Here is a 22,991-nt window from a genome sequence, read left to right as displayed (position 1 = left end):
CCAATATTTTCTTTGAAAAAATCAAACGGCCTGTGCTCGATAGGATTTGAAAAAATTCAAAACAAGCTTTCAATTATTGACGAAACTAAATGCAACCGTAGTACGGTGGATTACTTTGGTAGATTGAATTTTTTTAGAAATCGTATCACTTGGCAAAATTCGGCAACGGGTGGTGGCTTTCAATCGGTCGAGTTTTTCGCAGCTATTCGCGCAAATGGATGGACACATCGAGCTGAAGGGTGTGGAGAAGCTGCGGGGTAGAGAGGTCTATTTGTTTGGCACTGTTTATTCGTTACAGCGAAATTGAATCGCGCGCCAACAAAGCAAGATTACAAACACTTTTTACAGGGAACACAACCCTCCTTGCTCGTTTGCTAGGTAACAAGGTAAATGACGATGAAAATTGACCGTCATTTCCCAATCGAAACGTTTCATTCGGTTGAATTCAAAGAAAATTCATGCCAGTAATATCGGCATATATGCTCGATTTGCCCTCTCTCATAAAAGCTGGCTGCAAATTTGCAACGCATCGAAACTTCGTCAGTTCATACAGGACCAAATTCTACACGAATTTTGTCCTTTGTACCACTTTCCCGTATGACACTTCGGATAACGGAGGTACAAGTGTTTGAAAATTGTTAGCTGACTGCCTCTGTAAGTAGGCAATCGTGTCGAAATCATTTTTGCCTCTCCAGAGGCGGTTACGTATTCACGTAAGTGTGCAGATAATTATTCACGCAAGTGCTCAGGTAAGTGTTCAGATAAATGTTCAGGTAAGTGTTTGGGTAAGTATTCAGATAAGTTATTCGACGCCTTACGAAAACGCAATGAAGTTGTAAATGCCAATTTTTTTCAACAATATTGCAACTATGTGCGTTTTCGTGAGAAGCGTGATTCCAATATTCGAATTTAATGATAGTTTTTCGTGTGCAAACTTCATCATTCACACATCACACACTACACTTCACATCACACTCTACACTTCACATATCACACTTCATAATTTGTACTACTTAAGCACTGATTTCAACTTAGGATGTAGTCGTTTTACGATCATGCGCAATATGGTAAGTATTCAGGCAAGTATTCAGGTAAGTTATTCAGCGTCCCGCGAGAACATAACAAAGTTGCAAAGGACAAAATTTTTCAACAATGTTGCAAATGAAATATCGGGGTTTCGAAACCAAAATCTCGGTTTGCAACTTTGTGCGATCTCGCCGACAGCCAAATTTCAATTTGCAACTTTGTTGCAGGTGCAACGTGAGAATCTGCCTCTCTTGCAGGTGCAAGAATCGTGCAATCGATTTCGGAACACCCCGTTTTTGAAGCGCCGCACCTGCAAGAGAGGCAGATTTTCGCTGCTGCACCTGCAAGAGAAGCAAATTTTTTGAATTTCATCACTCTTGCAGCTGCAAGAGAAGTTAAATTTCGCTTTACAACTTTATTGTGATATTCGTTTGCAAATTTGTCTGGTTTTGTGTGTGTGACATGTGGTGTAGTGTTGTGTGCCGTGTATTGTAGTGTAGAAGTGGCGTGTGTGTGTGTGATGTAAGAGTAGTGTGGGAATGGTGTAGAAGTATTGTAGGTATGATGTTGATTTTGTGTAAAAGTGGTTTGGGACTACATGAGGCTGGTGTAGGAGTGATGTGAGAGTACTATGCGGGTAGTGTGAAAGTAATGCGGGAGTGTTTATGGAAATGGCGTAGGAACAGTGTGAGTGTACTGAAAGAGTGTTGTGAGCTATGTGGGAGCCGTGTGCGAATAGTGTGGGAAGCGTGTAGGAATCAGGTAGGAGAAAAGTACGAAAATGAAGTTGATGCTCTTCTTGGCGGACTCATCCGATCTAGCTGATGTTTAATTTGAGCAAGAATGAATGAACGGGGGGAAAGTGGAAGATACGCGAAATTTATTACTGGTGGACGATGCCGCTAACGAATGTGTCCCGCAGGAGCAGAACGGCTGGACAATGCAGTTTTCCAATTTTCACCCTGCACCACCTCCTACCCCCTCGAAACCATCCGAGCCTCCGTTCGACCTCTCCGGTCTACCTAGTCCTCCACCTTCACCCTTTATCATCCGTAACTCGAACAATCATAAAGCATGTTGATTCACGGCCCGTCGTAAATTTAGTGTTATTTTATTCTTGCCCCGGTATCGTTTAAACGGCTACTTCAAACCGCTTCAAGTGCGATATTATATTTTCAACTCTCGTGTTTCGAATCACTGACGTTTCATCCGTGCCCCACTTTGGGTTATTGCAAAAATTTCATTCTACTACCTATATAAAACGACTATCAGCTTTTCGAAACGAACCATAGTATTCAATCTAACAGTGAAATATCGATAATGAACGGCGATGCGATAAACAGGGGCGTTGCGTCGCGTCGCGTTGCGTTGCACCGAGCCGCGCGATGCGCTGGGATTGAAACCAGCCGCGGTGCAATTAATTATTACGGGCCATTATTTAACTTTGGCCGAGTTAAATCCGAAAGAATTCCGCTCGACTCAGCGATTAATTTAGAAGACCGCCCCTCCCCACGCCCCGTTTTCCCGCGTCGGAGCCTCGAGCAATTTTATGTGAGATCCGACTTTGGAGTTTTCGGAATTTATAAATGAAAATTCACCGGAACCCCGATCCACCCTTTTCCGCCTCGAAATTGGCTGGTTCCCCGAGAATTTTATATTCAGGACATTACTGCGTGCTGAATTATTTTTCAAGTTCGGACAGCGCCGCTAGTAACTGCAGCCGAAGTAGCGACACGATGGTGGTAGTAGTGCCGGTGACTGCTTCCGCTCGAAAGCCTTGTCATCCCGGTTCAACCACCCTCCGGACCTTCCAAATACCATTTCAACCTCTGCTGTGTCCGTTTCGCGAAAGACGATTCCAGAACTTTTCGCCTGACTTGGGCAAATTCGGCTTTTAATGTTCTGCTTTCGAATCGCGAGCATTCTCACGACTTTCTGCTTACCTGTGGCAATTTTTAAATAGGAATATTCGCGTTCATTCTTCATTACATTCAGATCAGGGTGTTGCAACGAAACATACGTCGTGTTCGTTCAATACTTTTATTTATAAATATCGTACAAAGTGTATCGTACCAGTGTTTGAACATTCCAGACTGTCGTGTCTTCGCGCGATTCGATTAAACATGTACCTAGGTATACAAAGGTGCGATTAATGTCTAACATACGACTAAATTCGTTCGCCCTGGTTTCGAAAAGTGCATTAAAAAATCTACTTAAAATATCGTAAGAATAAATATTATTCTAAAGTTGGCAGGAATTGTGCGCTTCATAATTATCGTTTCTTTAATAAATACGCCTAGAACTAGTGACGATAACTGCAAATTACACTTGCATTATTTACAAGCCTGGGGCGTGAACGCGAGGCCGTCGAAATGCTCGTTTCCACCGCCCACACGGATAAAGTTATGAATTAAAAATTTCATTAGTGCCGTTCCTCGGCGCGCGTGGAAGATGCATCGGCAGAGCTAAGATACAGGATATCAAATTACTTTCACATCCTTTGACGCTGCTCGGCCACTTTAATCCCATTCACTTGAAGAGAGACCCTTCAAAGAATCGTTCTGAATCGCAACGGCCGGGGCCGGCGAATTGAATGGGACGTTCCAACGCGCTGGGATCGAGCGCAGTACATATCGCGGGTCACTTACTGAATTATTTACGCAACAAGTAACTCATTTCTGCCACTTTTCCGACTAATTGCCTTTCAATTGCCTTCTTGCTCGCTCCCTCCCGCACTGCTCACATCAGCGTTCATTAATAATTCTCCACGGAGAATCTTTTCATTCGTGTGTTCGTGAAAGGGGACTCGTAAGAGTGATTTTGCATTAACACGCTCTCGTTTCAACAGGGATGAAAGGATATTACTTAGTAACGATACTTTACGCCATGTTCAGCAGCTCACCTTTATATCTATGCGCCTCCGAAATGTGTCTTAATCTACAATTCAAGCGAAACACGTTGCGCAGACGGTCGTTACCCTCCTATCAATAATTCCTAGGTATCTAGCTTAGGATCTAGTTGTCTAGGTGTCCGTGGTCGATTTCGTAGGTACTTTCCCCCGTTTCGGCGGGAGACAGGGAAGCACGCGTGAAATACTGTGTCGGGGTGTGGCACTATTGCAGGAAAGTTTGGCTGTTTCGTGCGAGTATTAGAAACCACGAGAACGGAAGTAGAAGCCCGGGCCAGTGGCTGACGTCGCATCCGGAAGAGACGTATCCGGCGTCACGTTGCATGGCTTCCGTACGTTCTCCTAAAACAGAAATAAAACTCTGTGTGAGTTTCACGGAGTGCGGCTCGGCGGCGGCGTCTCGCGGCAACAATCGTCAATTTATTAACACGCACACGCGTACCGGCCAGCCCGTGCCAGGGTTCTATGAAAAGAAGAGAAAGCGCGACGGTGTTCGCGAAAGAATAATTGAACTACCGACTCGTAAATCAATGTCTCGCAGAGACTGTCGGATTATAGGTTTTTCTGCGTCGCGCAGCTTAGCGCGGGAGGGAGGGTCTTCATTAATTACCATGCTCTTTAGTGTGGGACCGACAGACTCGGATACCTTTTTATTCCAACAAGCGCGGCAAATACTTATTTACGGATGCTGTCAGTTCCTGTACCACCTTTGATTCAGTGCGCCAACTTCTGTAAAAAGGAACTGAATAACTTTCCACCGTGGCGCGAGGAAAAATTCCATCCGGAACTATGGAATTTCGAAGCAGAGAGATTTGTTGCCACGCAATTCAAGCATGTCCCACCTGCTCTGACTTCGTAATGCGCAATGAAGATATTACGCGCTCAACGTAAATGTAAAGAACGTGCTACGAGCAGATGGCACCGCCCGCGTCGGGACACGTGTAACCGTACTCAGCTGTGCTTACAACAAGTCCCTTGACGTTGCCAAAATCTATTTCGCAAGACGTCGAGGCACGTGCGTAGAAGATTCCCGCGGTTTAACCCCGTTGGTATTGTAATGAATTGCTTGAGAAACGCTCGAGCCAGTCCTTTGCACCCTAATGCCTCAGATAGGAAGAACATAAAAATTCTGAAGCGACGTTTCCGATTCATCGCGAGCGGAGAAAGTTATTCCAGGAACGTGTTGCACGGTAACACAATGTTCTCGCGATTTCTAGGTGAATCTGGAACGCGTGTTTGTTCAGATCACAGGATGCTCGAGGTTCCTGTCATCGAGGATTCATTTTGAAACCGAGAGGATTTTTCTTCCCACGGATGCGAAAGCTGTCAAGAGATAGACGCATTTTCACATTTATGGACAGAAATGTTATATACCCATGTAGTATTGACGTGTTTCGGCGAGTTGTCGATGTTCGACACAGAAAGTGATTAAAGTCGTTAACGATGTTGGAAGCCTCGACTCTAACTGTTGGCTGTTTGATGCTCAGAGTGCCAGAGATGCTTGACGGCCAGCAAGGCGAACGAAACCCTGAGTTTTTAAAACTACCTACCACTAAAGGGTACTTTATTTTTTGAAATTGCTTTTTTAACGATTTCCTGCCTGATTACGCAGCCCTGAAACCCCTACTAGTGGAAATACGAGCAATTGGCGAAAGAGAAACGGCCGTGCGTCAGTCTATGTACATTAGGAAGCGCTAAATTTCTTCCTTCCCAATCTCTTCTTCTTTTTTTTTTCACTTTTCCTGCGAAACAGGTAGCCGCATACCTTGGCTTTATGCACGATCCGCCGGCTCGTCATCAGGGAAATTCTCCGGTTTCTCCTGTAATTATGCCTTCATATTCTCCGGCCGATTAAGCGTAAAACTTTCCCAAGCTGCTACTTTTAAAACTTTAAATTACGAGACGTCTCGTCGATCGTGTAATTATGAAAGTCGCCGCTTAATTAAATATAATCGAAGGTTCGTGTAATGAAACGTAACGATCATCGAGGGTGCGCGCGGCTTGCACGAGGAAAGTGCCATTTAAGATTTACAAATGTGATATTTGTAATTCCCTGTAACCGACCCTTCGATCGCGCCATAGAGTAGGTAACACTATGGTGTTTGACGCGCTCCATCCCTATTGGAAAATGCTGGCGAGCGTTAGCCTATACACGCGAAGAGGGCGCGTGAAATTCGCATCGATAATACGGATGAGAAGGGACGATAGCGAAACGGGAGCGATCTAAATCTTTGCCAAGGCGATTTGGTTCACGGTCGATGGACTGTACGAGGCATCAGAGCCTATCGCTTGCGGTTTACAGAATTTCCTCGGTATTCGAGGAGTCTGTTCCTACTTGGTGGCCGTGGCCAGAAGATCACGACGGATTCCGGACATCAGCGCACGATCGGCTCCCGTCCTTTGTCCAGGATAGGTATCAAGGGTAGTTAATTGGCTGCCGGGATAGGGCACGGTCAATTGAGCGTTTAATTAGAGTGGCAGGGCATCGACGGATTTTCGGTTGGCGTTGCTTGGCATTAATCGGTGATCACCCTGCCGGAGCCTCGAGTATTCGTCAATCTGATCGGCCCAGGCAAACAGGGTGGCTTGTAATTTTAAAGTAATCTTCTGAAATACCGCGCGTGTCGATTATAATATCAAAGGGAATTATTGTGACACGTAGATATCAGCTAGCCCACACCCTACACGTAGGTATACAGTTATTGCGAAGGATTAGCAGTTCACTGAACGTCCCATTATACCTCGAAATGAAATCTTTGCGGGACGCTTCATTCAGCGGCGAAATAAGGCGTCCAGACGTCACCGTAATAAGTCCCGACATTATTTTCTGTCCGACGCGACGGGTACCCGGCGCAGCAATACGTCAGCAGCTGGGCCTAGAAATTCATGGGGAGTTTCGAGATTTTTAAATATATATGCGACCGTCGCGTCGAGTGGGAAGCGGTGCTGAAGTTCACAGGGAGTTTAACACCTAACGACTCCCCAAGCCACCGTTTATATGGCTTCAAATTTCATTTCTTACCTTCTCTTTTTCTCTTTGCCTCTTTCTTCTTGCCCTGTCGCGTTTAAAGGTATAAAGCCGACTTTCCTCGCTATTATTAAATTTCCCATCCGAAATATCCGTGCGAATTGGAGCCAGAAAATTCACTCTGTTCCTCTTTGTCCGTGGTGTTATTAAAAAATTCACGAGGCAACTAGCACGGAACGCGAACTAGCGTTATCTACTATGGATCGTATTTATTTTATTGGATTTATCGGGATCCAGGTTGAATGGGATGGTCCCTTTATCCGAAACGAATGCGAATCAACTATCGCAGGGCGAGTGATCCGGAAGGTACACGTAGACAGTGCAGCCCGATAAAACGAATTATATTCTGCCATCTAAAATTTCCCGTCCTCGCGATTGTCAAGCGCGCGGCGTGCTGGGTCTCCTCCGCGCGAATCCTGGCATCGAATACCCTCCGGTCGAAAGTATTTGCCTAGATTCGAATATCGATCCCTTTTAATGACTCCCAAAGCATTTCCGAACTGCGACCAAGTGGCACTCGAAGAAAGATCGACTTTCGAAACGCGTGGGACAGGGGACAATTTCCAAGGGCTCCTACGGGAAAGTAGACGGACTGGAGTGCCACTCGCCCAACTTTCCGGGCTTGTAGATGGGTTCGTGAGTCCGGGGTAGTCGTAACGCAAACTCTTCTCCGCGATAACACAGGCAACAAGGAAGCTTTCTTGTTAACGCATCGATCCGTTTCAATCTCAGATTCCGGAATCTTCTTAATACAGCGGCTCGACAAGCCGCGGTAGTCAGAAGAGCGTAGAACGTGTTTGTTCGAGAACGACCCAGTCGGTCAAGCGTCATTATCGTTCGCCCCGATAATCGCTCGAAAGAATAGCAATTAATAACTTGGGAACGATGCTGCAGTCTATAGCTGTGCTGAAAACAGAACGATGAAATAAGCGCCTGGCTTGACGGGCAGAAAAAGAGCGACGAGAATGATCGTGGTCCAATTAACGACGGTAATGGTGGGTAATGGTTGCACGATAATTCACAGCGAATAAAGCTCTCTCCCGAGGGATCGTTCAAACGCCACGGATAGCTCCGGTCGGCCTTAATAATTTTCTTTAATCACTGCATTCTATATTTAATTCGTAGCGTCTGATAGCACTGGCGCTGATCTACAGTTCTTGGGTAAGCTCGGTAGGCTAGCTTAGCGGGGCACTTATGGCTGATTTATACGATCCATTACCACTACCAGTGACCCAGTAAGGCTGCCCGCCAACCTCACTGAACCAGATCATCGGAGCTTTTAAGGCTGATTCGCAAGGGCCGCCAGCAGTGGCCTTAAACTGTCCTCGACTCGGAGCCTTATTAGGGTCAACGATGAGATTCCGTTGCTGGTCTCTCACAGCCATATCAATAATTCGTAATACAAACCTGGAGGGAGCACGCCAGTTCACGCTGCCTCCCCTAAACAAACCCTAACTCATCTTAATATCGCAATAACGCACGTGCATCCGCTACCGAGTGCACGGGCTACCGAACGAATCTGGGAGGAACTGCGATTCGTTACGCTGCGAGTTACACGCGTATTAGGACAGCGATGGAAATTCTTTCGCGCAGCAGTTTCGAAGCGCGCCGTAAAGCGCAAGTACTGTTTTAACTCGAGTTTCCGCGTCATTACGGCCGGGGACTTGCTCGACCGAACTGTTGGCCAAATTTTTCCCCGGACAAACTGTCCAACTCGTAATCCGAACACAACAGCGCTAAAAGCACCCCGACGCGGCGCGGCCCTTGATAGCACGCGCTGAACACGGGCCAAATATTAAAATCTCCGCGGCGAAACAGCTTGAAAGAGCTGGGGTTCGCGCGCGCTTAAAAACAGATTCCGGAAGATTACCCCGGAAATTCTGGAATTCGGCATTGCCGGCGTCGAAGGTCCTTAAAAAATTCAAAGCGAGAGCACTCCAAGGCAGAGTGAGAGGGTGAGAGGGAGAGGTGGGGCGTTTGATCCGAGATAGCGAAATGAAAAGAAGACACGAGGGAGAAGAAGACAGGGTTGAAGGAAGGGAAAAAAGTTTGGACGGGAGGCTCGAGCGCCCTTCGAGCGGAGTCGGTATAAAGATATCGAGGATGAGACTCGAGACGAGAAGCACGAGGACACTCCGGTGATGTGCAATTAGGAAAATTGAATTCTGGCGTAATTAACTTCCTTAATTAATAGATTCGCGGAATTGTATCTTTAATCTGGCCGCTGGAAGTGCTCCTGGCAGCTTCTGTCACCGAGGGGAGAGAGAGAGAGTCTCCGCCTTCGGAGGCTTGCTTGGCAATCGACGAAGAGCACGTAGAACACGAAGCAGCGCGAACCGAAAGATGAAGCCAGAGGAGCTGCGAGAGAACCAGAGAAGCGGGCCAACGGGGCGAGGATGGGATAAGACAGGATTGTTGCAGGAGGTGGTGGCGGCGGCGGCGACGACTGCGAGAACCAAGGGGTTGGGAAGTCGCTGTAAGTTTTGATATATGCGCGACGTTATTTACGATCGCATAAGAATTAGCTCAGACAGCAAGCCGTCCCGTTCGCGCAAAAAGCCGACTTTGCGCCGCGGACTGGCACTGTACTCCACTGCTTTTTTGCCCATTCGCTTCCTCAAAAGTCGTTAAATCTCGCCTCGTATTCGACGAATCAGCCAAATGCGCGCTTCTTACCCGGCACTGTATCGATGGCAGTTCAGTCGACGCTAATTCTCCGCGTGCATTTCAATTCCTAATGGGAATGTCGCTTCCTCTTCTCGGGAGGAAACCAGGATGACAGTGTTCCGTCGCCGATCCCTTACGTTTCCTCTCCCGAGGCAGAATTGTCAACGAATCGTACCAGCAGCCGTGTGAAAAATTAACGGGGATCGCTTTCGGTGGTCGCTGCTCGGCAGAAACCCGTTCAAAGTCATTTTTCTCCGCGCCCCTTACGGACATCAGCGATTAATTAATCACGGGACGTCGATTTTGTTCAAGCAGGGGATCAATTAATAAAACCGACCGAGCCGTTCGTTATTTAAGACGATCGATTCACCAGCTCCTAGCAATTCCCGGTGATTGCCGAGCTCGAGCAATTTCGTCGGTCATGTTTACAGGATACGCGATCCATGTAGGTTAGTGTGTTGCTCATAAAAATCGCCTCGACAGCCGCCTTTAATCCCATCCAGATCGAAACGCCCCCGCAGTCCCGATAAAATGCGTAAATTCGCAATCTGCAGTACGGCGGAACGGCTCGCCAAAGTTCTGATTTATCGTTCTGGTAAACGCTTCTGAGCGTGCATATGTAACTCCGCTGTTCTCCAATGCGCGGAAAGCATTAGAGGCAAAAATTGGGCGCTTCGAGCATCTTAATGGTGTTTGTTCGTTTAAATGACGGGTCTGAAATAGCAATAAGTACCTAGCTTCGTGATTGTTTAATAATTCCATTTCAACCGCTACCGCTCCGATGCTCAGAATTTATTCGCCCATAGGATTCGGTGAGTGTTTCATTGGAACGCGCAGTTTACACGGTATTTATGCCGATATTTATGGGGATATTTGCGTCCGCGTAAGCTCGTAAAAATCATCTCGACGTCGAAGCAGGGTGACGGTTGCGTTTAATTCCGGTCGAGCGGTAATTCTTTTGGAAGCATCTACTCGACCATACCCATAAACTTGCGTAAATTCGCAATTTGGAGAACCGTGTGGCGAATTGCCGAAACTCTGATTTATCAGGGCGATCGATAACTCTGCAACACGGCCTACGCGGAGGTGCAAAATGTTGCACGCCGGATATAACCAGCGACGATTCCCGTCCGTTTCATCGCCCGGTCAACCAAGTTATCCGAAATTTGAGGTTTCAGAGTGGAAAATGGTCCATCAGCTTGCCCAGTCTTTTTAACATCCGGTCATTCGTCACGTAGGAGGTACTGCGTTCCATCGATGGCTTCGAGTTCACAGACAGGCATCTTACACTCGATAGCCTCAGCGTTTCTTCGTGGGGACAAATCACGAGGAGGAATAGTAGGGGTGTGGGTTGCGGATGCTCGAACGGCCTCTATAGACCGCGTAAATTCGCAATCTGTGAAACTACGAAACGAGTTGGCAGAGTTGTGATTTATCACGCGTTTCGCTACAACCGTACACGGGACAAGAGAAAAGGAATAGGGTAGTGAGTATACATGTGTGTGTGTGTGTACGCGTGCATGTAGCGTCGGTGGGCGTAGCTGGGCGTCGGTCGCCCGAGAAAAATGCGACATCGTGCGTCCCGCCGCTTCCTCGCAATAACTTCCGAAGGAAAATTCACGATAATAGAGACTACTGCCTGTGAATTCCGCATGCAAGTGTGCTTACGGCCCTCCGCTTCAACCCTCAACCCTCTACCCCTTTTCCCTTTCTTTTCCTCCGCCTGACACCAACTTCTCCACCCTCCCTCTTCCCTCCTTTCTTTCTCTATTTCTCACGCGGACACATGCACGCCACCCCTTTTCCTCGGCATTTTCTCTCTTTCCTGCGACCCCAAACGACGTCCGCGGCGAACCGAGGGGCTGAGCTAGACAAATAGTTCCGCTGTGAAATACCGCCGCCTCCTTAAAACTTTAAAGTGTTTCGAGTAATCCTAAAGCGCGACTTTAGATCATGGAGATACACTCCACCCCTCCTCTTCCCTCCTACCCCCTGCTTCTCTTTTTCCTTCTCTTCAGCAGCGTCAACGATTTAGCTGCTGGGAATCGAATATAAATGCTCGTGTTTGCTGGTTTCATGTGTTCATAATGCTGCACTCGACGAATAATGTAAGAATCTCTCTCTAAATGTTATAACAACGACCGATGCAGTAGAGGGAGAGGACAATTATCGTTGGAACTTTAAAATACGCTGCTTTTAGGAAACGTCGATGCTAACCTGGGTCGACGATCAGCATTACGGTGTCCGTTCGTCCCTCCGTCGGCCTGCAGGAGTATTTTCCGACGTCGTTCGGTGTTAGCGACGCCAAAGTCAATTCAGAGACTGTACGAGCTGCGCCTCTCTCGGTCTCCACGTTTATACCCCCTCGCGCAGCCTGTAAACAATGTATATGGTAAATGCAATGCAACAATCCCGCAGGGTGTTGGACGAACGGGCGGCAGAGTTTTTTTCGGCAACCCGGCGGAACGCGCGGTGTTTACAATTATTCCCGTTTCATCTGTAAAATACATATTACGCCAGCGGTGGTGTACGCGCTTTCGGACTACTCGAATATTACGATGGAAAATGCCACGGGCGCGGAACGTGAAATAAATCTCCCGAAACGTTAGTGATTCGTAATTTTGTTACAAATCCGGCGAGATGAATTGCAAAAGTGTCTCGGATAAATTTTTAACCGCCTGCTATCACGACATCGATCGGCATCGGTGCATTTTTCATCCTCAATATGCTGCAATTTCAACGTGCCCGGTAATTAGTCGCATTCACGCGTGCCTGAATTGTTATCGATGAAAATCGCAGAGTCTGCAGCGATTTTCCGCGATCCATTGCAAACATTTGACATTCCTTCTCCGGAAAAGCTTTTCTTTCTGCTATTGTCCCCTCTCAAGGCGTCCCAAATCGCGCGAATAATTTCGATTCTACTCCCTTGCCGCTGAATACGATAAATTCTGAGCACGTAAACGAAAATTTCCGAGAAAGAAAAGAATCGAACCGTGTACGAGCCATGTCTCCCGTCGTCGCTACGATTCACGTTCGTGTTTCTTTCGCTTAAGTCGAGATTCCGTTCGACGGCAGGAAAATCAGTTTTTTTTTATGTTTAAGGGAATTTCGTTCAAGCCTGTCCCGCGGAGATAGTCGACCGAACGAAGCTGCGTTACCTGGAATGTTAGAAGTTTGTTGTCTCGAAGCCATTGCACCCCTCTGATGGGCCGAGTCTGATACGGGGACAATATGACGCACCTCAGGGTGATCGTCGACCCCGACACCACCCTCTGCTCCCGAGGACCCATTATGGTCGCCACTGGCGCTGTGCTCTCGTAACCTGCAACCCATGTGTAGCCAAATATCATGCGACAGACCGACACTATTTAGCGTGGACATTACGCGGGTTTAAGGTGCCGTTAAGTAGTTTGTCAATGCATGATATTCGTCAAGCTCGTTACGCTAGTCTGTATTCCCCTCTTTAGACCTCCGCTGCCTGCGCACGATCGCGTCGGTGGCAAAAGCAGAGATTTTCGGCAAATGCAGCTTGTTGCGTCCAGCAGCAAGAAAGCAATTAGGTACCTACTCGATATGGAACGTTCGATAAAAAGGGGTAATTTATTTTCTACGTTTGCAATAGTTTGGAAAGTGGATTCGTGAGTGGATGACGAGCAGGTCGATTTGTTTTACGAATCGATGGGTCGAAAGAGGAACAGATTCCTTGGTTACTCGATGACTTCGTTAAGGGATCAAAATTTCGTCCCTCAGTTTTGTTGATTAAAACGACCCTCGAGGCGAATTAATTACGCTCGCCGGTAGAAATATTACAGGCGGAAGTTCAAGAAGCCGCGGAACGGTCGGTCGTCCCCGGCACCGAACTTTTCACAACTTTTTAATTGACCGCATCAGCCGGCGTGACGTATCGCGAACACTTTGTAATTGACGTAATCCCTTCTCGTCTTTTAATATCCTGCAGAAAGACGAGTGGAGAATGCAGCGAGTAAAGGGAATTGCCGCAATGAGCCTGACTTAATCTAACGCAATAATTTTAATTAATCCGAACGAGCTGTTCGTTTCCTCTCGCGTTCACCGCTGAGCACTACAATGGAAAATAGTCCAGGTTAAAACAGCGACGGAGAACGCGGTAGAACGCTCCTCGTTACGTACTGTCAAATTTGTACATTTTAATTTAAAGGGGCAGTGCAAGTATTCGCTTCATAACCGTGACGCCGCAAAAACGCCACGTTCGCTCCAATTGCTGCTTAAAATCAAAGCAACCGACTTCTCTCTCCGCGCACCAGAGGCGTTAACACGCCACGGAAATCGGTTCTGAAAAACCTTCAGCGCTAACAGTCCAAACGTTACAGGCTTTTTAAATTCGCCGAATTCGGAAACGATCCTCTCGATCCCAGGAAGAATCTCTCGCGAATGATCGTAGGGACCCCGGAGTAGCCCTGAAAATCCCCTTTCGAGCAGTCAAAGACGGAACGACGCGCCAAAGAGATCACAATTACGATTCACTTACCCCGAGTCGAGCCTTAAGTCCCGCCGCTATATTAAAACTCGACCTATTTTCCTGGCCTCGGTGCGGGGCGGAGGAAGAGAGGTCGACGGCGAAGAAAGCCGTGAAAGGGGAAGAAAGGAGATGGTTGGTCGTCGGTTGCCCTCGGTAGCGAGATTCTCGTGCGGAAATTGGAGTTTGAAGTGTGAACAGACACGAGGGCCGTCTTGTTCTCGGGGCAACGACGGCGACGGCGCCACAGGCCCTAATAATTCATTACGAGCAAAAGGGAAAAACAATGGAAGCGGAGGAGCGTGTGTCAGGAGAGGAGGATGTCCTATGGTGTACGGACAATAATACCGGGACACGCGTACATTATTCAGAGGAATGGGCCACGGCTGAGACTCATTTAACGCAACGTTCTCTTCACCGAGTGCTCCGAGGCGCAGTTATGGCCACGGCGAGGTGACGAGGAAAAAGACCCAAGGACGGAGGAGGTTTTCCAGGACTACCGGGATTAAGGATAATCCTATTAGACTTGAATTAATCCCCGGGGAACTGCATTTCTCCTCGGCGAAATATTACGTTATGCCGTTATTACTGTACACGCCGCGGCAGCCTGCTTTTCCATGGACGCTCTTGCTTTCTTTGCGTTCCCGTTACGCCGTGGCAACTTTCCCGATTATGTGTTTCAAATTGTTATTGATAGCTGCTGTGGGTATTTTTAAGACTGCAGGGGAGCGGGATGGAACTGTCGCCTCTAGTTTGTGACAGTAATTCCACGACTGTTCGGCCGGGAATGGGGAGAATATCTGGGAGGGGGCTAGATGCAATAAAGAGGAGGTCCAGAAATCTCGCGTCCCCAGGATGAAATGATGGAACTTGGGAAGAATTATGAAGCGTCTAGTGAGACGCTGCAAGAAGAATCGACGACAGATCCCGGCCGTCAAAGCCAGCGAAGAAGCGCACTTATCCTTAAGTGATTGATGTCGGCTGGGCCCGGCAGAGAAATAAAAAGCGCCCGTCGGATGATTTTTTAACGGGCTAACGGTGTATAAAGGTGTCGCGACATCCTTCTCCTCCTCGAGGAAATGCACCAAGCTCCATTAATATCAAGTATTCATAAATTGAAAATCCTCGATCGATCTTTGTATATTTATGGGGCATCGTGCGCTGGTTGCATCGCACAACTGTCCTCGGCCAAGAATCGCGACGAAGAATTCGAATGAAAATCACTTTAGGCATTCCCATCGGTCTCGTAACTTTATAGCTCGGAACGCTACAATCTACGCGATACTAATTATACATTTGAGAACGGAAATTTAAGTATCGTCCTGAGAACGACTGAATACCTTCCGCGCGCCGCGCCGGGAATATGCAAATCCACTAACAAAGTTTCGCGTGATATATCTGCGAGCTTTTCCTAGAGACTATCGCAGGGAACAACAGAAATATCTAATAATTCGCTTGTCCAAAAGTTCCCCAGCAACCATGTACCAGCGAACACCAACGAGCAGTTACAAACGTGCGTTCTGATATCGCTCGTAAAAGCCGTGCGTAATTCGTGCCTCAAAAATTAGCTGGCTTGCGCGAAATCGTCGGTAAATTGCACAACTTTACATCTAGAGGTGAACTGCATAATCAGAATTGAACAGGAAATTACAGGATACTGTCCAAAGTGCGATAAAAGTTTCGCGAATTACAAGTTACGTAGATTGTCCTCTGACGAAATAAACGAGAGAAAGAAAAAGTATATTTCTGCGAAATTCGGGTGATTCCTGTTTAAAAGTGGACAAACTTTCCGGCTATTCTCGTGAAACAAAATATTGTAGAAATGTGCGCGCTAACGCGATATCATGCTTTTGTTATGGGATGACATTTTTGGCCAGAATTCCATTGACGATCGAACAGCCGCGTGTTTATAAATGCTAGGAATAATGCCCGTGAATAGATTGCACGCGAGAAACTTTGGATGAAGTTTTGATTGCATTGCTGACACGCGTACGTATGTACATACATATATCTGCTGCGCACTGTCAATACGCGCCGAAAAATTTGCAATAAAACGACAATACGTCGGGCGAATTTAATTGAAAATATTTTCCATTATCGCCGGAATGTATAAAAACTCGCAATTATAGAGTTATTTACTTGCATGCCTGAAATTCTTCTCCACATAGCGGGCTCCACTTTTATTTCATTCGTGATTCAAATTCTTGCGTTTCTCGTCGATTCGTTCGATTCGATTGGCTGGTCGTTAAATTTATCTCGTGTACGTTTCACTGTCGACTACAATGAAGCCAGGAAAACGCTTGCGCCAGCGAACTACTATCCAGAAATAAACCTTCGTCCCCGTGATGCGCACTTACTTATACGTGTCTGCTGAGAATGCGGCTCGTCGTAACCCTCCGGTTTGTCAGGATCTAAAAGCAAAAGCGCAATGGGCGATCATTAAAATGCAATTTGTCATACACGATCGCGAGCACTAGGACAGATGCGAGTAAATAAATTTTTCGGATAGCTCGAGGAATGTTGGCGAATCATTTTTTCCTCATCCCCCACTGTTTCGAATCTTGACGAAACGATGACGCTATCACCAAAGTAATTTCCAACTTTCTAATTACTAGCCTAACTATTGCAACGAGACGATTCTGGTGCGGGTAGCAGTCACGTCCTTTTAAAGAATACACTCTGCACGTACCGACAATTCTTTGCGCAAACAGCGGGTACTAAGGTTATAAAACAAAGACGAGCTTAGAGGCAATTGAATTTAGTGGGCAGGTTTAAATAAAGAGGAGAGGAGAAATTGCAGTTACCTCGCACGGACAGCTGAACAGCATACATCATCTTGGGCTCGGTGTTCACCTGACATTCGTACTTGCCAGAGTCTGTCTTCCTCGCGTTGTCCAGCCTGAGGGTCCACGCGTCGCTACCTGGTGTGTGCTGAGGCCCGAACCTCGAGTCCGAGCTGAACAGGTTGTCCCCTGACGTGAGGATATGAAGGTCCTTGGTTCTCATCCAGGATACCTGGAACCGAGGAAAATCCCTGTTGAAATTACACCGTAATTTAATGGAATTACCGTAAGTCCTAAACGTGACAAGGCGCGACGCTTTAGAATTTATTCTCTGCAATTTCTGTCATTTCTGTTGCTTTGCCATCCCGTAACCCAGCGCTATTTCACAGCCACGCTGGGGAACGAGACGCATCGATCGCTCGATAAGTGCAACTACTCCGGCACGAGGCGCAAAAGTTGCCCGCTAATGATGCGCATTCGTCAGTAGAGCTACGTTTAGGCTCATTCGATATGTACGGCTACAAATGCGGTCTGCCCCTTAAAACTGAGGCCAGCGGAATGCACACTTGCGGCCCGTAAATCAGCGCTCTGTTACGACTTATTTCCTTCCTGGCTGACTACTTTACACCCGTGTTACGAGCATCGTAATACATAACGTAGTAACATGTTACGACGTCGTTACCCTATGGCCGAGATAAAGAATAGGGACTGTTAAAAGAAAGTTCGGATGAAGGGGGAAGGGGGGCAGAGGTGGAATTTAATGGAGCAACGCGTGAAAATCTCCATTGCCCTGACGAGAGAGAGAGAGAGGGCTGGAAAGTGGAGAAGTTCGAAATTTCCGCAACGAGGTAACACGAATTCCATTTATCGGTGGTAGAGGGAAACGGGCTGATATTTATGCAGTTATAATTTTATTAGGCGTGGGCGATCGTACGCCAGGGTAGAATGCTATTTTTATCGTTACAACAATTCGCCGGGTAATTTAAACGCCAGTCCAGTTAATATACGATGCAATTATTCTTTCTTGCAGCGGGAATAAAATCGCGATTTTCTTATGTCACTGGCAAGCTCCATTAATAAAACGCAGCAATGAACTCGGCCAGCAGTTCTGTGTTCCATAGTTAGAGCCACCTTTGACATATCTTATTGCTCCGGGCTAAATAATTAATCCCCACCCCCTTTTGCCTAGGTACGGGAAAGGGCGGGTAATAGGAGTTTACTGATTACTCAGTTAAATTCACGAGTTTCTCAACTCGCGAACTATTCCCCGCTTCCCGTAGCCTGATTCATCAATTCTTATGAGTTTTCTCCTCCCGCCTGCCACCCCGGCGAAGAATTTCCCCCTTAATTCCTCTCGCGTAGTTTGCCTTAAAACAGTCATTCTACCGGCAAATGTATTTTCACTTTGATCGATGTACCATCCTGTCTGCTTTTTCTCTTCCTCTGATAGACATCAGATTATCCCCCTTTATCGCTCTGAGTCTCGTTTGTAGATAGGTAATAGAATTTACAGACGTTCTATCATTCGATTAAATGTAATTGCAGATTTGATCGATGAAAGTTCGCCGACTCGTTGATCGACACAGAAACGGAATGGTAGGTATAGGTGGCGAGACATGATTTAATTGACAAAAACTCTAGTATCCGATTAAAGAACTAAGTAGTCTGTGAAAGTGCACGAAAGTATTGATTGGTGTTCCATTTTAGCCAGACGTCGCGCCGTTTTGAAGGAATTGAAGCTGAAAAACGTTACTTTTTACTCTCTCGCTACACAATTCCCTCTGATAACCCATTCCGTTTCAGACTTCCGTTCGTCTTATAATGAGCAAAGGTTTGCGCGACTCTCGGGGCGAGGAGGACATCCAACGCCGACGACTCTTGAAAAAGACCTTTCTCGTCGTGATTAATATTTCCCACGATTTTAAGGGCACGGCTGTGACGGGGGCTAAGGGAGGATCAACGATAGAAAGGAGCACAGCCCATGCTCGGTCGAATATGGTCAGCGAACACTGGCTTATCCGATCGCTCGTATTTTTCGTCGGCCGACAGGCCAAACGGTGGGATATTAGATATCCGGTTATCAGGCTGCAGTCATTTCCGATCTGCATCCAGTTACTATTTTCCCATTGGTCGTTTCGCGAGAGCGCGGGCGCCCGAAATGCGGAGAACAAACGATCTCGGCCCGAGATGATTTGTTGGAAGAGAGTATCGAGGACTCGTCCAAGCTCCAGAAAAGGCGAGGAATCTAAATTGCGATCGTTCCGAGGCCGGCCCCTGATTTTTAATAATGTCGTAATATCCAGCTACCGGGATCGAAGCCGCTTCGCGACGATTCGCCGCGCTGCGAGACTAGAGCGCAATAATCCGTCGGTGACAAAAAGAGATACTAGTCTTTGCCTCGGGTACATTCAGCCAGCCGTGGATTTATCGTAGTTATTAAAACAACCGTGGCGATACAGGACCCGTGTCCACCGACACGAGTGCCGGGCGTTATTCAAAATGGAACAAAAGAAGCGTGGATTAATCGGTAATTAAATCGACGCTGGGCAACCGTAGCGTTTCCGATGGAGACCACGTACCTACTCCAAAATTGCCACCGCTGCCTATCGTCGCGAGGCGTTACAATTCGTTTCGGCGATTTGACGGACACCTTCTCGTTGCCGTAAGGGCCAGGTCTAGGGGAAGGTGGAAGGGGAGCCTGCGAGATATCGGTGTCAGATATAACGAGAAGAGATTCCGGCACCGCGTGCGACTGATTTATACAATAATAACGTAAGCGGCACACGGTGGAGCGTAATGGTCGACGGCGTTACGGCGAAGGTCATAACGTTAGGGGTGAGAAGAATGTACGGCGTGGCGGGGCCGGTGTATCACGGCATTTGGTCGTATGCCAGTTTACTCGGGTATAAGTTGGATGGCACCGAAATAGAACTGGCTTTGAGGTCGCGGAGAAGAGGAGCGAGAACGGAAAAGACGGGAAAAGACAGGAAAAGGCGCGGGGGTTTTCTCTCTCACGGGGTGTAGTGGCGTAGTGGCGTCGCGGCGCGGCGAGGAGACAAAAGGATGGCAATATACGGAGCCGGCATAACCGCTTTCATCTGCCACGTCGACACAGTCTGCTGGATAAAAATGCAACTGCTACCAAGTCGTTTCGCCGCAACCTTACGAGCCTCGCTGCTCGTTCAGCGCGTCCTCCTCGAGGAGCTGCCTTATGCGCCCCATTCCGACTCCGGCTCCGGCGCTACCACCTCAACGGGCAACCCCCTGGATGGAGATGGAGATCGAGCGCATACACGCGACACCACTCGCCCCCGGCCTTCCTTCTTAAATTAGACGCTTCCGTGTCGCCTCGACCGACGCGACCCGGAAAATTTTTGATTCCCCGGCATGCCATTCGCGTCGGTGTAATGCCTGTTGCCTCCAACGCAAATGAATTCTTCGTGGAAATCTTTTTTCGCCCAGCATCCGTTTCTACTGTACTCTCGGAGCGCAGGGAACGTTCAAATGAAACGAAATTTACTTGGACTTGCTTCGATGGGCATTCAGGGCCACGGTGCATCGCAGTTCTAAATTTACTAAATTTTACTTAAGTGGTGTGCCGTTTGTAGACTCGCCCTTCGAGCCATATGCTCGCTACCATCAGAAATTCTTATCAAACTGCGAACCTTCATTCGAGAATTCGTACGATGAATCATTAATTTGTCGTCACAAGCGATGAGAGATAGGTACCTGGCCGTTGCCGACTGTTCCAGCACCGATGCGGTACACAGAGGAAAGCTGGCAATTTTTTGCATCGACCGATACGAAAATGCTTGCCGTCGGTTTTTTAATCCGATTTCATTTATCGAGGAAAGTCGAATATCGTTTGCGGAAAAATTGTGCCAGCGACGAGGGAATGGCATACACGAACCGTCTATCCGCCGAAGCGGATTACGCGACGCGGGAGGACGACTCGCTGGTGATTTTGCGAACCTTTCGACAACCACGGCACTTTCCAGCTCCTCCAAGTCCGAATAATTAACTCACGATTCCTCGATTATTCCAACACGAGCCGAGTACTCGCTCATCCGTCGAAGGGATTTGCTTTTCAACTCGGACATGCACAGCTGGACCGGTCACGGTTTTATTCGTACGCTCTCGACGAAATTTCAGTCGGGCATTCCCTCGTTTCGTACGGATCAAGACAGGTGATAATCCCAAGGTACATTTTCAGGCGAACGCACATGCAGTTTGGAATTGTTGTGTTGGAAGAACGAATTTTAGATATTCCATAAAGCCTGCATCCTTATGGGCGTGGAACAACGCGATGTGCAGAGAGCTGTGAGAAGCGTAGCTAGATCGACGCTTTCGGTGGGAAATGTGGGCGCGGCATAAACCTGACCTCGACTAACCTAAACTAATCGGTGACCAACAATGGTCCCAGGTCACTGAGCTTTTATCGATTACCTTCCTTGCGTTACACGTTGCTTCGACCGAGACAATAATGCCGTTCGATTAACCGTGCACCTCCAACTCCCTGCGTAATTTAAAACAGGCCGAAGTCGTTCGTTACGTCCGACGCGACGGGCCGCGAAAGTGAGAAAACTAACCGCTGGAGGGGAAGAAAAAAACGGCTTGTCCGAGAGGATCGAGGGGAAATTCATTCTCCTCTGCGGTGAGGGTTGAACACGAGCCACCGTAATGCAGTTTTCAAGAATAGTATACCTAGATTGCTGGCATATTTAAACACGAACGAACGCTCGCGTGCTTTCGGGGGTTGAGGTATAGGAAATGAGTACTATTAAAAAAGTTACCATTCTCCGCGAAAGCGAGGCAGACTGCGAGGATCTGGGATGATTTTGCGTTTACGTATATCGAACAGGACTGGTAACCACGAGTTCTCGCGAATGTCACACAATTTGCATACATGCGAGTAGGACAAGCAGCTGCATCTTATTTCGCAGTAGATTCTACTATTTCACACCAGCCACGCCCGAGCTCTTTAATTATTTTCCACCATCACTCGTCCACCTTTTTCTATCGCACGTCCGCCCTCCTTATTCCAATTTACCCGCCTTATAGGCAGCCCCGGATGCACCGAGACTGAAACTCGGGCCCCCACGGGCTTTGTCGTGTCTTCCTTTGTTGCGTACAATAGCAGTGCCGTCTAACACGAAGTTATGGAATATATCGGCTTGCCCGTTCCAACAGCATCGAATTATGATTGGTCGTATCGCACGTGATTCAATTAACTCCCGCGACGGTGTTTAAGGACGGAACCAAGTACCCGAAGGGATGGGATTTCTGCAATAATGATAGTTGTTATCCCACCTCCGAGTATGTCACACGAATCTCACAACTGCACCGTGCGAACCAATTTCCTCGAGTTTACTTTTCACTATTCACATCCACCAAGCTTTTTGGCGAAATGAATGTGGTATCTCTCTGGGAATGGGGCTGGATTAAATTTGCACACGACTGTCGTCTGGTCGTAACACGTGACTATTATGTCACTTCGTTTACGTTCACTCGAGGACTGCTCGCGGACGACTGTCCTATATCGAACCACCAATCTTATCACCTTCGCGCAATCCCCAGCTTATTTGGACACCGACTTCCACAATGTATATTCTTCGTGTTTTCTCGCGTTACTAAACAAGCCGTTTAACGAATGTAGATTGAATATTTTCCAAAGGAAAGTGGAATTTAAAATTCAGATTTATACTATCAACAAACGAGGAACCTCAAGATTTTGCGTACTTATAACAGTGGATTGTTAGAAAATACAGTTAAACATTGTGAGAGGGATATGAAATGAAAAGCTGCAACAAGGTACGTTTCGAAACGAAACGAGAACCGCTGAAGCTTGTTGATCGAGGCACCGAGAATTATTTACTCCTTCGAAAGCTCGTGATATCGTGATAATTATTCCGGCTAGAGTAACGCTAACATCTAAGCCATGAATTTATCATCCCCGTGTCTGAATCTCGCCGCTCCGCTCCTGCTTAAGGTGTGTATTAATTTTCCAAGCGGGTCGACGTGCTGGCGATTTAAAATTCACAAGTCTAAACAGAGGCTAATGCTTCCGGTACAAACGAGACTACT

At 47.4% G+C, this 22,991-nt stretch overlaps 1 protein-coding gene across 4 annotated transcripts in view; it reads right to left on the bottom strand.

The window, feature by feature from the left end:
- Positions 1-3,052: 3,052 nt before the first annotated feature.
- LOC143374698 (zwei Ig domain protein zig-8) overlaps positions 3,053-22,991 on the bottom strand; it is a 74,138-nt gene continuing 54,199 nt past the window's right edge. For 3 of the 4 annotated variants that reach the window (XM_076823040.1, XM_076823039.1, XM_076823041.1), the window contains exons 4-8: positions 16,929-17,139; positions 16,482-16,535; positions 12,788-12,951; positions 11,847-12,003; positions 3,053-4,276 (exon numbers count right to left, since the gene is read on the bottom strand). In XM_076823040.1, coding sequence (XP_076679155.1) covers positions 4,140-4,276; positions 11,847-12,003; positions 12,788-12,951; positions 16,482-16,535; positions 16,929-17,139 — 723 coding nt within the window. In that variant the 3' untranslated portion in view covers positions 3,053-4,139. The remainder of the gene's footprint in view (positions 4,277-11,846; positions 12,004-12,787; positions 12,952-16,481; positions 16,536-16,928; positions 17,140-22,991) is intronic. The other variant, XM_076823042.1, reaches the window with a different exon arrangement.

This window comes from Andrena cerasifolii, chromosome 11 (genome assembly GCF_050908995.1).
Source record: "Andrena cerasifolii isolate SP2316 chromosome 11, iyAndCera1_principal, whole genome shotgun sequence".
Classification (NCBI taxonomy): Eukaryota; Metazoa; Arthropoda; class Insecta; order Hymenoptera; family Andrenidae; genus Andrena; species Andrena cerasifolii.
This window is presented reverse-complemented; position numbering and strand designations above follow the sequence as displayed.